The sequence below is a fragment of the Nematolebias whitei genome, chromosome 23 (genome assembly GCF_014905685.2).
Source record: "Nematolebias whitei isolate Nwh7 chromosome 23, NemWhi1, whole genome shotgun sequence".
Taxonomy (NCBI): Eukaryota; Metazoa; Chordata; class Actinopteri; order Cyprinodontiformes; family Rivulidae; genus Nematolebias; species Nematolebias whitei.
Genome location: NC_056520.1, coordinates 17,197,364 through 17,212,567, shown reverse-complemented (window position 1 = coordinate 17,212,567; position 15,204 = coordinate 17,197,364). Strand labels below are relative to the sequence as shown.

The 15,204-nt window shown below is 36.8% G+C and overlaps 2 protein-coding genes across 2 annotated transcripts in view; both read right to left on the bottom strand.

The window, feature by feature from the left end:
* als2b (alsin Rho guanine nucleotide exchange factor ALS2 b) overlaps positions 1-711 on the bottom strand; it is a 47,104-nt gene extending 46,393 nt beyond the window's left edge. The window contains exons 1-2 of the mRNA XM_037696447.1: positions 677-711; positions 536-595 (exon numbers count right to left, since the gene is read on the bottom strand). Coding sequence (XP_037552375.1) covers positions 536-555 — 20 coding nt within the window. The 5' untranslated portion in view covers positions 556-595; positions 677-711. The remainder of the gene's footprint in view (positions 1-535; positions 596-676) is intronic.
* An 8,732-nt stretch (positions 712-9,443) lies between these two features.
* The window catches only part of LOC119428787 (inositol polyphosphate-4-phosphatase type I A), a 48,409-nt gene continuing 42,648 nt past the window's right edge, over positions 9,444-15,204 (bottom strand). The window contains exon 25 of the mRNA XM_037696463.1: positions 9,444-9,858. Coding sequence (XP_037552391.1) covers positions 9,726-9,858 — 133 coding nt within the window. The 3' untranslated portion in view covers positions 9,444-9,725. The remainder of the gene's footprint in view (positions 9,859-15,204) is intronic.

The window sequence follows — 15,204 nt, the reverse complement described above, 5'->3', positions numbered from 1 at the left end:
AACAATACCACCTAAAAGCTACAAATAGCTAATTACTAGCCAAAAAAAAAAAAAAAAAAAACCCTACCAAAAAGCTAAAAAGCGCAAAATGTTAGCCAAATGTCAAAAACAAAAATATTACTTAAAAAGCTAAAGAACAAAATTCTAACCAAATGTTCAACACAACAAAATACAACCTAAAGGTTAAAAGTAGCTAAACACTAGCCACAAGTTAAACACAACCAAATATTACGTAAAAGCTAAAAAGAGCAAAATGCAAGCTAAAAGCTACAAACAACAGAGCGAGTGTAATGTAACTTTCAAAGAGAGCGCTGCTTTTTAATTTGGATTTTTAAATGCAGATAAATATCTGAGCATTAACAGCAGCTGTCAGATGTGCTTTGATAAAACAAGCGTAGGCGTGTGCGTGTGTGGCTGATCCATCTGGTGTGTGTTGTTGTTTTGTGGGTTAAAGGCAGAGTCACATGGTCACATCAGCTGCAGAACAGGGTGATTCCCCCCCAGGGGGAGAAGTTGTTCTTTTAGGTGGACCTACCTCTTCCTCAGGGTGTCCATCACTCCAGGCTTCACTCCATCATCATCATCAGGACTGATTCTGAGCCACAACACAAACATTTAGTCACATTTCTCCCGGCAGACCCTGGAAACAAGTCAGAAATAACCGAACTTCACTCACCGTCAACTTGAATTTCAGGGGAAAATCCGATAAACTAGACCCAAACAGAAAACGAAAGTGAGACACTCTCTCTCTTTTTTGTTTAAAAAGTACTTTACATTCAGTCAAGTTACATCACTCATTAGCAAAACAACTAAAGAACTACAAATGCTAAGTTAAACAGTATAAAGTACAACTTGTGCCAGGTGTTTTCATCTCTGCTGCACAGCTAATCAAGCAGCTAGCCACGAAAGCTAACACAAATTGCAGGATAACCGCGCAGTTTTCTGTCTAAAACGATTAATATTTCTGACCAGCTGCTTCTTGTCATCCCTCCTTCATGTGTTGGTTTAAACCGGTGGCAAACACACCAGCCCACGGAGCTGTTAGCAAAGAAAAGCCGCTGTTTCTACTTTAACACAGGATTTAAGCGGCTAACCGCAAAGATCGTCTATAAGACAGATGAGGCACTTCGCATGGAGACAGAGAGGGGGCAAGAAGAGGGGGCGTGTCTTAAAGAGACAGAAACCGCAAATAGTAAATTTTACAATTTTGAGCAACCAAAATACAAGTTGACTAGTTCATGTATTTTTATGGATATATCAGGTTTACAAAATAATAACACAACATCCAATTCATCCATTTTCTTTTGCTTATATGTGGTCCAAATGTGGAGGCAATACATCCCAGAGGGAAACACAGAATCCCGCTTTCCAGCAGCAGTCTCCAGCTCTTCCTGGACAAGGCCAGAGTCACTATATCCATCAGAAAGTTCTGCATCAGACGCAGGGTCTCCACCCAGTGCCTAAAAAAAAAAAATCCCCAAATCATTCAAATCAGACTCCTGGACCTCGGCTGACCACTTTCGATGTGGAGGAGCAGCTGCTCTGCCCTGAGTGTGTACTTCACACACAAATGTGTGCATGACTAACACTCATTGCCTTTATATGATTTGGACCCTTTGCATTTTTAAAATTTTATTTATTATTTATATGATTATTATATAATTTATATTATTTATACATTTTATTATTTGTATCTTTTATTTGGTTTTTTATAGTGTTAGTTTTTTTTTTTTTTTAATAAAGACTGCAACAGTTATCACAGGTTTAAAGGGCCTATATCGCATTTTTACACCAATTAGCCAAAAAAAAAAAAAAAGGCATATCTCAGTTTGATGTTTTATGTGTCTATAAATACATTGGAAGAAACTTTTAAAATATATCAGTTTGCTGAACAGCAAATCACAAAATAAAAAATTGGTCTTGCATCTATCTGTTGAAGAAAATTTTGTCATTAAATGAAGAAAACATGACAGTAAATTTAAAAAATATTATCAAGTCATATTTTTCATGTACACTCCTCTCTAAAACTGAATTTTCATCATCAAATTTATTGAATGTCTTCCTGAAAATCAGTTTCTCTAGAGATTGATTACCAAACCTTTAAAAACTGTCAGAGTGAGACGTCTTAGTATTTTTTTGACTCTCCGGAGCTGTCACTGTATGTGGTTGCATTGGATTCTACGGCGTCTGAGCAGGATCAAAAGCGATGAAGCGAAGTGATTAACGAACTCTTACACAACTTTAATGATTTTCAACAGCAACGTGTTTTTAGGGAGACGCGTGAATAAAATGACAAAAACATCTGTCCAGCACAAACTTGATTAAAACATTTAATTAAAACACACAATAAAACTAATTTGTTTCAAAATTGTTGAACGAGGTCTCATCCCACCAGCCCTAAATCATAGCACTCGGTCTATGTCTCAGGGATCACTCTCAGCTACTACCACACCAAATTTGGAGTCAACATCTGTAAAAGTGGCTGAACCATTTTTGTCTTTGCTGATGTCAATTAGCTGTGGCAGCCATCTTCAACTGAGTTAATTCCTAAAGTGAATCAGTTTTAGATGTTCATTTCCTTTCATTAAAGTCCCTTCAGTGGTTCATGAGATATTTTGCTAACAGCTAAAACCCTGCAGAATTTATGTGATCGCATCACTTTTATGGTGGCAGTAAATTATTTGGCTTATGTAACTGCAAATCAGCTGCAGAGCTGAATTAGAGACTCTCAACTACAACTGGATGGATCTGCTAATATATTGCTAATTAAGCAATCTAGCCTGCTAATTAGTACAAATAACCAAGTTAATTTGGTTATTAGTCAATCAAGGGAAAAAAAAGTCTCAGCAATAGTTGCTGAAGAGGCATTTTATTATAGCAGGAGTTGAATGGATGGATCTGAATATATTTATGATTTGGACTTGGTTTTGCTTTTGTAAAGCTGCCTTTAAAAAAAATTGTTTTTTCATTCAACCTTTATTTAAACAGATAAGTCACATTGAGCCTCGAAGACTCGTTTACAAGCGAGACCTGTTTGGACAGACAATAAAAAGTGGTGAAAAATGACACACAGGGTTTGGAGACAAAAACAAACAAACAAACAAAAAAAAAAATCCTAACATGCTTTTAATCTTTGGCTGAAGGTTAAAAGCATGAAAATGAAAAACTAGAAAGTCCCTGGAGAAACTTTGATGGGGATTGCCTATTTATTATTAAATTATTATTCATATCAAATATTAGTATTAATAATTATTAATAATTATTAATAATCAAACTAATTAATATTTTTTATTATTAATAATATATTGTTAATTTGTTGATTATTATTAATATATTAATTAATCAATAGTAATAATATTCACTCCAATAATTAGCATTAATATTAAATATTACTTTTTAATATAAATAATTATTAATATTAAAATAGATAATCATTAACATTAATAATTAATATTATTAGTAATTAATCAGAGTAATAGGTGATAATATGTAATAATAGGTGCCTTCCATGCATTGCATAATGCACTGCCTTCCATGCATGTTGAACCAAAATGGCTCCATATGTTACTCAGTTTCTGTGAAGGGTTTTCTCCTATTCATTTCCTATGGGAAATTTGGCATATTTGTTAGCAAAATATGTCACCATGGTAACTGCGAATGCCAATAAAAGTTATTGCACACTTCCCGAAGCCGGTCCGGTCGTTTTGATGTAACTTTTGTGGGGGTCCACGTTGCGGTTCAGGCCACATTAAAGCTGAAAAAGATACGCTTTTCAGGTGTAGAATAATAAGTGGGCAGTCACCAACTAGTTCCTGGAGTTGGTGAAATATTGCGTCTTTGTTTGCAAAATACGTTGCCACGGTAACTCGAAATGCCAATAAAAGTAATAGCACACATCACTGGGCCGAGCCAGTCATTTTGATATAAAATTAGTGGGGGTAGATGTTGTGGTTCGGGCCGCATTAACGGAGATAGAAATGTAGACACACTTCCGAGGTGTAGAATAATAGGTGCCGCAGTCCCCAAAAACCCTCGCACAACAAGCACATGACGACACGACATTCCGCGGGGGGAGGGACGCAAGGGCGGTGAGCATGTCCAGAGACAGCACACAGAGGTACTGCAGCGTTCAGGTAAAATCGCTCAGTTCAAATAGTTCCCTCTGGAGAAATGAAATGATTTCTTGTTTTTAAGGCGATATAGTTTAATGGATAAATCATACACACAGGCAGATAAAATGTTATTTTATTCTTGGAGAGAACAGCAAGCAGGAGAGGAAAGAGCTGAAACATCAGATCCACTGCAGACATCTGTGTTTGGGCTCGGTTCTGATGACCTGGTCCAGCACACCGAGGTGAAGTACTTGTTGACCAGCTCCTCGTACTGCTGGTTGAAAATTTATTTCCACTTGTCATCTGGTTTCTCCCACATATCCAAACTGGTTATCTTCAGGATGTTGGCGATGTCGATGAAACCCCGCCTGCTGGATGATGTTGACCCGAAGAAAAAGATCAAAGATGAATTTAAAAATCTGACAGCTGCTTTTGTCATCGACTCTTGCTTGGTTGGATAGGATAATTAAATTCTATACCGTATTCTTCGGACTACAAGGTGCACTTAAATCCTTTAATTTACTTAAAAATCGAGAGTGAGCCTTATAATCCGGTATTAACTCCGGTTGTGCTTACTGACCTCAAACCGATTTTATGTGGTTAATGTAAATGAGTTGAATAAAGTTGGACTTATCTGTTTCGTTTAAAGTCAGAAAAATACGGTAATTCAATCAAATAATTGAAGTGTGAAAAAAAACAAGCTATTTTGATACAAGCAGCCTCAGTAGCATGTGGAAGAACCACACACAGCCACCTCAGCCTGGGACCTCTTCCATCAATCAGCTCAATAGCTCTGTCACGCTGCTGTGGGATGACGTCTTGTCCTTCGACCAGTCACAAGAGTTAATATCAAAATAAGCTGTTTGGATGAAAACATTTTGTTAAGTTTGTTTTTAATTGTACAATCCACATATTTAACTCTGCTGCTTAACACACACACATAACATAACACACATTTTTCAAACAGTCGTGGTTTAAACTTTACGTTACCCAAAAAATAATACTGTAATAAAAAAAAATTATCAAACATGGATGTTTTGACTTTTTGCACTTTGTTTTAAATGTTTCCTTTATTTTAGATTCTTAGTTTCTTCCTCAGTCGGAAAAGGGTGGATTGCTCTGTTCGGGTCGAGGGTGAGGTTCTGGAGGAGTTCAAGTATTTCGGGGTTTTGCTCATGAGTGAAGGAAGAATAGAGCGTGACATTGACAGATGGATTGGTGCAAAGTATTGTGGACTCTGTGCCGGTAGAGTTGCATTCAGGCCCCCCAAAAAAAATCAGACCCGACCCGGCCCCACCCCGTATAGTCATCATTTCCGAACCCCACCCGACGCGACAAATTAACAAGAATTACAGGTCCGAACCTGAACGCCACCCCCAACATTTTTAATTATGCTTTGACTGTTTATATAGTTATTAACGGTCATTGGACGCGCGGCTGAATAAAAGGGGCAGAAGATCGGAGCTGAGGTTTTTTTTGTACTTTCATGGCCGTCAAAGAGCATTAAATCCCTGCTTCTGCCTGCACTCTGCATTATTCATACATGGACCCTGCTCTGACATGTCTGCTTTGGGATATCACCTGTTTGGGTTGTCGGCCGCGTGCGTCCGCTGAGTGCAGCGGCTGAACATCCATTTAGGTGATGTATCGCTGCCTGGCAGTACCGGTAGTCCCATCTGAAGCTTAACTGAACTTTTTAATTAATTTTTTTTAACTTTTTTCAAGGTCGGTCAGCGCGTAGTCAAATGGCAGTGTGCTTTCCTCCATGTTGCCTTGTTGACATATTTGGATTGTATGGCAAGCCACATTGCCATATAATTGGTTAGTCAGTCGCGCGCGTCCGCTGACGCAGTCAAAAGCCCGACACAGATCCGGCCCGCCCATCCGCACATTGTTATGGCCCGGTCTGGCCCAAATTCAGGTCGGGCTGGGCTTGGGTTAGAAATGACAGTTCTATGCGCCAGTCCGTTGTGGTGAAGAGGGAGCTGAGTAAAGTAAAACTCTGTTTAGCTGTCAGTCTACGTTCCTACCCTCACCTGTGGTCATGAGTTCTGGGTAGTGACCAAAAGAACAAGATCACAGATACAGGTGGTTGAAATGAGTTTCCTCCACAAAGTTGCTGGACTCTCCCCTAGAGATAGAGTGAGCAGTTCAGTTATCCAGGAGAGACTGAGGAGAACCTCTGCTCCTCCACATCAAGAGGAGCCAGTTGAGGTGGTTCGGGTATCTGGTAAGGACATCAATTCAATTCAGTTTATTTAAATAGCGCCAAGTCACAACAGAAGTCATCTCAGGACACTGAACAGAAACATTCAGCTATAAAATAATTTAACATTATTTATCTGAGGAGCGGACTGCTCTGAATTTAACTCCATCACAGACTCTCATCTTGAGCAAGCATGAAGGCGACAGAGGAAAGGAAAAACTCCCTCATGAGGAAGAAACCTGTAGCAGAACCAGGCTCAGGACAAGTGGCCATCTGCTTCGACCGGCTGGGTTTGAGAGGAACAGATACACAATGGCAGGTCAAAAATCACGTTAGGACAGAAATAGTATCAAATGAAAACTATTCAATTTTAATAAATAATTTAAGGAAATGAGGTCAATTTGTCCTCTAGTAGTCTAAGTCTTAAGGCTGCATGACAAGCCGACCCCAACTATAGGATTTGTCAAAAAGGAAAGTCTTAATCCCAGTCTTAAAACTGGACAATGTGTCAGTCTTATGGACAGAAACTGGAAGTTGGTTCCACAACAGAGGAGCCTGACAACTGAAAGATCTTCCTCCCATTCTGCTTTTGGAAACTCTAGGAATCACAAGTAAGCCTGCAGTCTGAGAGCAAATTGCTCTGTAAGGAAAATACGGACCAACAAGATCTCGACTATAAGATGGTGCTAGGTTATTGAGGGCTTTGTAGTTTAGAAGAACGATTTTGAATTCAATTCTGAATTTGACAGGGAGCCAATGGAGAGAAGCTAAAACTGGAGAGATATGATCTCTCCCACTAACTCCAGTTAAGACTCTGGCAGCAGCATTTTGGATCAACTGAAGACGTTTTAAAGACGTATTTGGACATCCAGATAAACCATTGCAACATTCCAGTCTAACATGACAAATGCATGAACCAGTTTTTCAGCATCATTTTCAGATAAGATGTTTCTAATTTTAGTGATATTACGCAGGTGGAAGAAGGATGTTCTAAAAACATTTTTAATGTGGGGGATAAAAGACATGATCAAAAATAAAGTTTTTTAACATTAGAACTGCAGGACAGATTAATGCCATCCAAGGAGGGAGAAAGACTGAAAAATTAATTCCTAGAATGCTCAGGTCCAAAAACTAAAACCTCAGTCTTTGTGTTCAAAAGCAGAAAATTTAGGGTCATCCAGGTTTTTACATCTTTAAGACAAGGATGCTTCCTGGGTGCCTCCTTAGGGAGGTGCTTCAGGCATGTCTGACTGAAAGAAGACCCAGGACACACTGGAGAGGTTGACTTTTCCACACACCTGTGGCGCGATCCACAGATGTGTGGAGATTTTTCCACAGATGCTGTTGAGACCGTCTCTCGGTTGGTCTGGGCCTCCCTGCTCAAGCTACTGTCCCCATGACCCGACTTCAGAACAAGCAGAAGATCATGGATACTACAGAAAAAATATGTTCCAGTGACTTTTTTTCCGTTTTGTTTTTCAGCATTATTGTACCTTCTTACCAAAACGGGCCATTTTTGCTCCTGAACAGTCTTGCTTCAACAAATTTTACCTGCCTCAGTTTTCTTCAGAGTTCTGAAAAATAAATTAAATTACAGCGAGGCACGAGGGAAATCAATCAGTAAGGATGTTTCTGGCTACGTAACAGACTCCGCTCTGACTCGACTTCTCTTCCACAGGACGATGGGTTAAACAGCTGAAGAGTCAGAAAAACAAACGTCAGGTTATTCAGTGGAAAGCAGGACGACCCTGAATGATGCAACTCTTTCTATTTGAAATTAGGGATGCACGATATTAGATTTTTGGCCGATATCCAATATGCCAATATGTTAACCAATACCGATATTTTTCCCACTAGACCTACTTACAGAGACTACATAGCTTTCTCTGCTGTGGAATTAAAATACTATATTATTCTGCATGGTCTTTGCCTGCTACCAAATGTAGATACTAAAAAAGGGGCTGGAAATGATGCAACACTTCAACTTGGATTATGTTTAATGTCAAATTTATTCATGACATTTAATCTCTCTAAAACAATAACACTCGGACAGTGCAAATTTGTACCTTTTATATTGGGGAGTAATTTTGATGGAATGACCGATGTTCTATATTTAACTTTATCGCCAATATCGGCCAATACGATACCATGCCGATAATATCGTGCATCCCTAATTGAAATATTCTGAAGAAAGTGGGTGTCAAACTGACCCGAGATGATTTAGTTTTCCAAGACAAAAACAACAACTAAAAGTTATTTTATTTCTTCAACAGAAAGTGAAAAATCTTTCAAAGATTTCAGTAAAATGCTTTTCACACTCAGATCATATATTACAGTCTAGTGGAGGTCATGAGCAGCAGTGGCGCCTCGTGAAAAAAATAAAATAAAATGGAGGTTCGTGCTCAGTGTGCCTCAAACATTTAATTTTTAGAGTCAACCCATTTCAAGATGGTCGCCACAGTTACTGACCTCAACCAACACATAAATGGCTCTATTTCAATCACTTCTTTATCCTGAGGGAACGCTCGATGTGGTAGTAGCTGAGAGTGATTCACAACACAAACTCTGAACGCACCGCCGTCATTTCTCAACAGAAGGTGATCTTGGGGGTAAAAAGCGGTGGGCAATTTGCATTCTTTCAACGAATGCTTTATCTTGATTTGAGTGACTCCTGATGAATCAGCAGCTCCACCTTCTGAGGCGACAGTTCAGGTTGCTCATGGGCACTTAGGGCAGCAAAACAAAGGCACTGCTTCTGGAGCTACATGTTCTGCTTTCTGTCAGGTCCAACTCTGAAACTAATCATTTATATATTTGTGTTTACATACTACAGAAAGACCTAAACGACTGAAGGCAAAGTCTCTTTAAGACCATTATTAAGAATATTTAAATGTGATTAGCTTAAACCAGGGGTTCCTATCCCTGGTCCTTGAGGAACACCATCCTGCATGTTTTAGTTGTTTTCCTGCTCCAACACACCTGATTCAGTGATTTAATTACTTCCTCATGTTCTACAGAAGCCTGTTAATCATCCATCAATTAAAATCAGGTGACAACTAAAACATGCAACATGGTGTTCCTCAAGGACCAGTGTTCGGAACCCCTGTCTTAAACCATCTATCATGTTGTAATTACTTAAGATACTCGTTTTTTTTTTATTTTTCAATCAACAGCATTTCATGTAAGTGCTTTGTTAATTTGAGACAGAGATAAAACATGTTTATCATGAACTGAATAATATAACAGTATTTTAAAACACTGAGATCCGCTCTGTCTCTCAGAATAAACCTCTGCTACGTCACCAGGTGATGAACATCTGAAATGTTTGAACCTTCCTCAGTCTCATATTTGAGTAACAAGTCCGGAAAAGTCTCTGCAGTCCTGGCGGGCTCCTCCACGAGGTCCAGTCAGGTTTCCACTTTGCCATAGGTGCCATCCGGCGGTCGGTAGTGTTTGGGAAAGGCTTTGAGTTGCAGCGAGTTGAAGGCGTACTTCCTGCAGCCCACGTTCTTCACCGTGTTTTCTCGCCTGCAGCCCTCGCTGAGGAGACAGGAGGTGAAGGAGGAGGCAGAACGGGGAAGGGTCAGACAGAATGAGAGCAAAAAGAATATTAAATAAAAAGGAGGCATGCAGATCGGTTGAACAGAAGGGAAAATGTTTTTCTTTTAATAAGAAAAGGAACATTAGAGAGCAAAGTCAGTTTACTATGTATCCAATTACAGGTGCAGCATTAGAATGGTTGACAAGTGACAAGCTTTTGTGTTAATGTTGGCAATATGTTATCTGCTTCAGCACCCTTTTCCTGCGGGGATCCACAGGGCTTGATTCTTGCACTCTGTCTGTTTTCATTGTATCTTTCAATGTATCATTGTATTTGGGGTCTATCCTGAGGAAACATGGTCTTTCGTTTCATTGTTATGCTGATGATTGTCAGATTTATCTACCCAATAGTTGTTGCTCCATTTACCCTCTGTTAAAATGTCTTGATGATATCAAGGCATGGATGGTTTCCATTTTTTTTTAAGTTTTAATGATCAGAAAACTGTAGTCATTGTGTTTAGCTCTAGCTCTACCGCTGTCTGTTCCTATAAACCTGGATTCTCTTGAGCCATATTTTAAGCAGTCTGTTACAAATCTCGGGATGGTTTTAGACTCTGATTTTGTTTAATAAACAGATCAACTCTGTTCTACAAAAAAAAAGCTTCTTCCAGTTAAGGCAGATAGCTAAGCTTAAGTCGGTGTTGACCAGATCTGATCTTGAAAAAATTGTCCATGTATTCGTTACAACCTGACTTGACTACTGTACTGCGCTTTATGTTGGGGTCAGTCGGGTCTCCCTTTCACGTCCCCAGCTCATCCAAAATGTTGCAGCTTGGCTATTAACAGGAACTCATAGGTTTGATCATATTTCACCAGTTTTGTCCTCCCTTCACTGGCTCTCTGTCTGTAACAGAATATATTTTAAAATTCACATATTAACCTATGAATGCTAAATGGCCTTGCACCCTCATATCTCTCCGACCTACTACAATCATACGTTCCTTTTAGTATTTTATTGTTCTGTGTTGTTTTTCTTTTTATGCTTTTAATTAATTTTTGTTATTATTTTTTCTTAAATTATTGTCTTTGATTTATTTATTTTTGTTAAGCACTTTAGTAACAGCTGCTGCTTTTAAATGTGCTTTATAAATACATTTGACTTGACTTGATATTTGCAGGTGTGTATGTGGGGGGTTCTTTAGGGTACCAAGGCCCAATGCATCCTTGTCCACTGAACAAATTAAACCACAGACAATACTCGATATTTTCAAGTCAGGCCTAAAGCAGTCAAATATATATTTGTAAAAATGGCAAAAAAAACCAGCAATGACTCTCAAGTACAGTAATATTTGCAGACAGAGGAACAAAACCTTTATTTTGGTAGCAGCGTGACGTTAAGGTCAAAAACTGATAGATATAAATAAACTAAACTTTTTAGACAAACCTCTGATGAGACAGAAAAGGAAAAAAACAAGCATGATAATTCACTGTGTGGACTGACATGGGTTCAGCTGAGAGGTTACGTAAAAAACATCTTTGCAACACCAGAAAGAATTAAGATCTTTACAAATATTCTGTTTTGTTCAAAGATAATAAAAAACTAAAACAAACAAACAGTTTACTCAACTAAACTTTCCTTAAAACCTTAATTTTAGCAAAGATTGCAGTCAAAGAATATATTTCTGATAGGGATGCGCAATATTATCGGCATGGTATCAGTATCGGCCGATATTAGCAATAAAGTTAAATATCGGACATTCCATCAAAATTACTCACCGATATAAAAAGAGCTGTTTTTGTAACAGTGTTGGAGAGTTGTCATTGTGTTAGAGAGTAAATGTCAAGAATAAATTTACCAATCAACATAATCCAAGTTGAAGTGTTGCATCATTTTTAGCCCCTTTTTGGTATTTGCAATTGGCAGCAGGCCAAACTGACAAAGACCTGCAGAATAATGTAGTATTTTAATTCCACAGCAGAGAAAGCTATGTAGTCTCTGTAAGTAGGTCTAGGGGAAAAAATATCAGTATTGGTATCGGTTATCAGCCAAGTAAGTTTTAACATATTGGCATATCGGATATCGGCCAAAAATCCAATATCGTGCATCCCTAATTTATGTTAACACTATTACTAATTCACAACACAAATATGACCAAAAACCATGTGTACTACACAATAAATAAGGAAAAGATGAAAAAAATGTTAAAAATTTAATTTTCTACTACAAATATCAAACATAAATCAAAGGCAGATAATTATATAAAAACTACTGACTGTGAAACAAAGTTACAACAGTGGGATAGTTACAGCACATGCAAAACAATAATATATGTATACACTCTCATTTACAACAACTTTTGTTGCAGACATTAATATAACCAACAGAAATGTCTAAATATAGTTTTTATATAAATGTATTTAATTATACATCTGGAATCCAAGCATAAACAAAAATACAATAAAAAAGGTGGAAGAAAAATAGTTTCCCTTTCAGTTGCACAATTTAGTGTTTATTAAATATATTTAGGAAGCACTTTAATGTAATTCTACATGGAAATATGGTTAATATTCAAAATATTTAAATTTAAGAATATCACCTTTTCAGCTTTTTAAAAAATTAAATTAGCTACATATTTTTCTCGTTACATTCCTGCAGCTTAGAGATACAATCTCAAGCTAGATTTAATTTAATTTTTAAATAAATGCTAACACGAACTGAACAAACAGGAGGTAGTTTGGAAAATAAATAAAAAACTAAACCAATAACAAATAAATAAAAATGTGATGACTAGGTTAAAGGATTTAAATGTGCATTTACATTTTCTTTATGCTACAGCCGTCGGCAGATGACACTAATCTACAGTGCGAGTAGGGAGCAGGTGGAAGAGAGCCTGGAGAGGTGGAGGTTTTATTTAAAGAGGAATTAAAGTTAGTAGAAATGAGACAGAAGCAACTTGTGAGAGAAGAAACAGGTGTAAGGAGTAGATGTGCTAAAAATAGATGAGTTTAAGTACCTGGGGTCAACTGTTCAAAGCAATAAGCAGAACACGAGAGGCGAAGAAGAAGAAGCAAGTCGGAGAGGATGGAGACGAGTATCAGGAGCATGAAATAATACCTTCAAGAGCGACAGGCCATGTCGACAAGATGGTAACAAGACCTGCTATGATGCATACTTTAAAGATTGTTCTTAAAGGAAGCAGCCGAGAGAGTTTAAAACTTTGCTTTCTTTGTTACCTAGTTAGCTCAAATTAGCTAAATTCTTTTATAAATTATTTTTACAATTGAATTTTAAAAATATGTTTGTTTTAAGATCAAGGAAAAAAAAAAGATATAATAAAGCTTTATAATAGCCACTGACAAAAGAAGTATATTTAGCTACACTTGTAAAGACTTTAGAAAAAGGCGGGAAAAAATTTAATTGAATGTTTATAGTTTCGTTGAAAATAAATTAAAATAACTTAAAAGAACCTCAAATGTGTGTGTGTGTGTGTATATATATATATATATATATATATATATATATATATAATGTGTGTGTGTGTGTACAGTATATATAAAATATATGAATTTGAAATCTGATCCAACAGCTAGTTTAAGTTTGATAAATTCACCATTAATCAGCTAACTAGTAGCTGGTTGAAGCTTTGCAGCAACTAATATATTTTAGTGGAAAACACCACTATATCATTTAAGACAACTGATCAGAGATTTTAACAAGTAGCTATACCCATTAGCTAGTTAACTTACAATTGCTAAATTCTTTTACAAACAATATTTAGACTTCAATTTTTATGCAGATGAAATCTCTATTTTCTAAATCTCTAGATAGAAATATATGCTTTGTTTTGTATAAGTTTTGAGTTACTGGTTTCAAGCTTGGAAAAAAAAAAAAAAGAAGAATCACTCGTTAGCTACACTTGAAATGTCGGGAAATTTGATAGAAAAAAAAAGTACCAAGTAATTCAACAAAAATCAACATTTAAAAATATAAAATAAATTAAAAGTATATACCTTTGTGTTTAATAAATTTACATAAATTGAAATGTGGAAAAAAAAGCATCTAGGAGAAGCTTGATGAAATTAACGATCAGCCAACTGGCTGCTAGTTGTGGATTTCTATGTAGATTTATTTATTTATTTTTTGTGGAATACATCAAATTTTGGTTTGGGCAAACTAAAAACTCTAACCCTAACCCTAACCACTTTTAAAGAGTATTTTTTCAAGTTGCTTTTTAAAAACTACAACTCTAATTTTTACAGTTCTTAAATAGTGAAAATAATTAGCAAAGGGGAAAAGTGCAAATCAAAAACATATCTATAAAATGAAGATGCCACATTTATGCATAAAAATACTTATTTGCTTTGATTTTTTTCAGAAATATGTAATGTAATATCAGTCTAACCTGACAATTGTGTTATAAATTTGATATTGTACAAACTGTGCTAAAACATAATATACATTTATCTCAACAATTTTTAGGCGGTTAACATAAAACTTGAATGCAATACATTTCTTTGTCTTTAAAAATTGTAAGACATTTTAAGAACAAAACAATTTAACAGCCAATTTAAAAAAACTTGATTTTAATTTTCTTTGTAGGACACAAAGCAAAGTTTGACTGGGGTTAAACAAAGATATTTTCTTAAACAGATTCTAAAAACCTGACAGCAACTTTTGACCTAAGCATGAAAGCATCATATATTCATAAATTTAACGTGTTGCACAACCAAAGAGCAACTCTGCTTATTTAAAGCTCATGTAAAACCAAGAACAGATAAACGCTGTGAACAACCTGCAGCATATTCACACATTTCACCTGAATAACTTACAATCACTCACTCCAACAGGAGCTGCATCCTAAAGACAGACGGCTCTGTAGCATCGTCATCATTGAGGACGAAGAGCAGATGCGGGTTCACTCAGTGACTTATCAATGAGAATGATTAAAGACGGGAGAGAATAAAACGTCTAAAAAAGCAAACTATCCGTCGATCAAAGCTTTCCTGCTCAACACCAAACCACAGTTCATAACTGATGATCTATTTGATGAAAGACAAATTATTTCAAGTATTGGCAGATTTTCACTGATTTGTAGTAATTTAAATATACTAATTAGAACTTGGGTTGGGTATAGAGTCTCGAGAATCAATTGGAACCGGGACTAAAACTCCAATTCTCCTGGCATCATTCAATTTTTTTATTATCAATTCCTATTTTCAATACCTAGTTCACCGATCAGAAAAAGCCACTGAACACCGATGAAAAATAATCTGAAGGAAGAAGCCGCCGAACATCAACGAAGAAGAATCTGTAAGAAGAAGCTGCCAAACACCAACGAAGAAGAA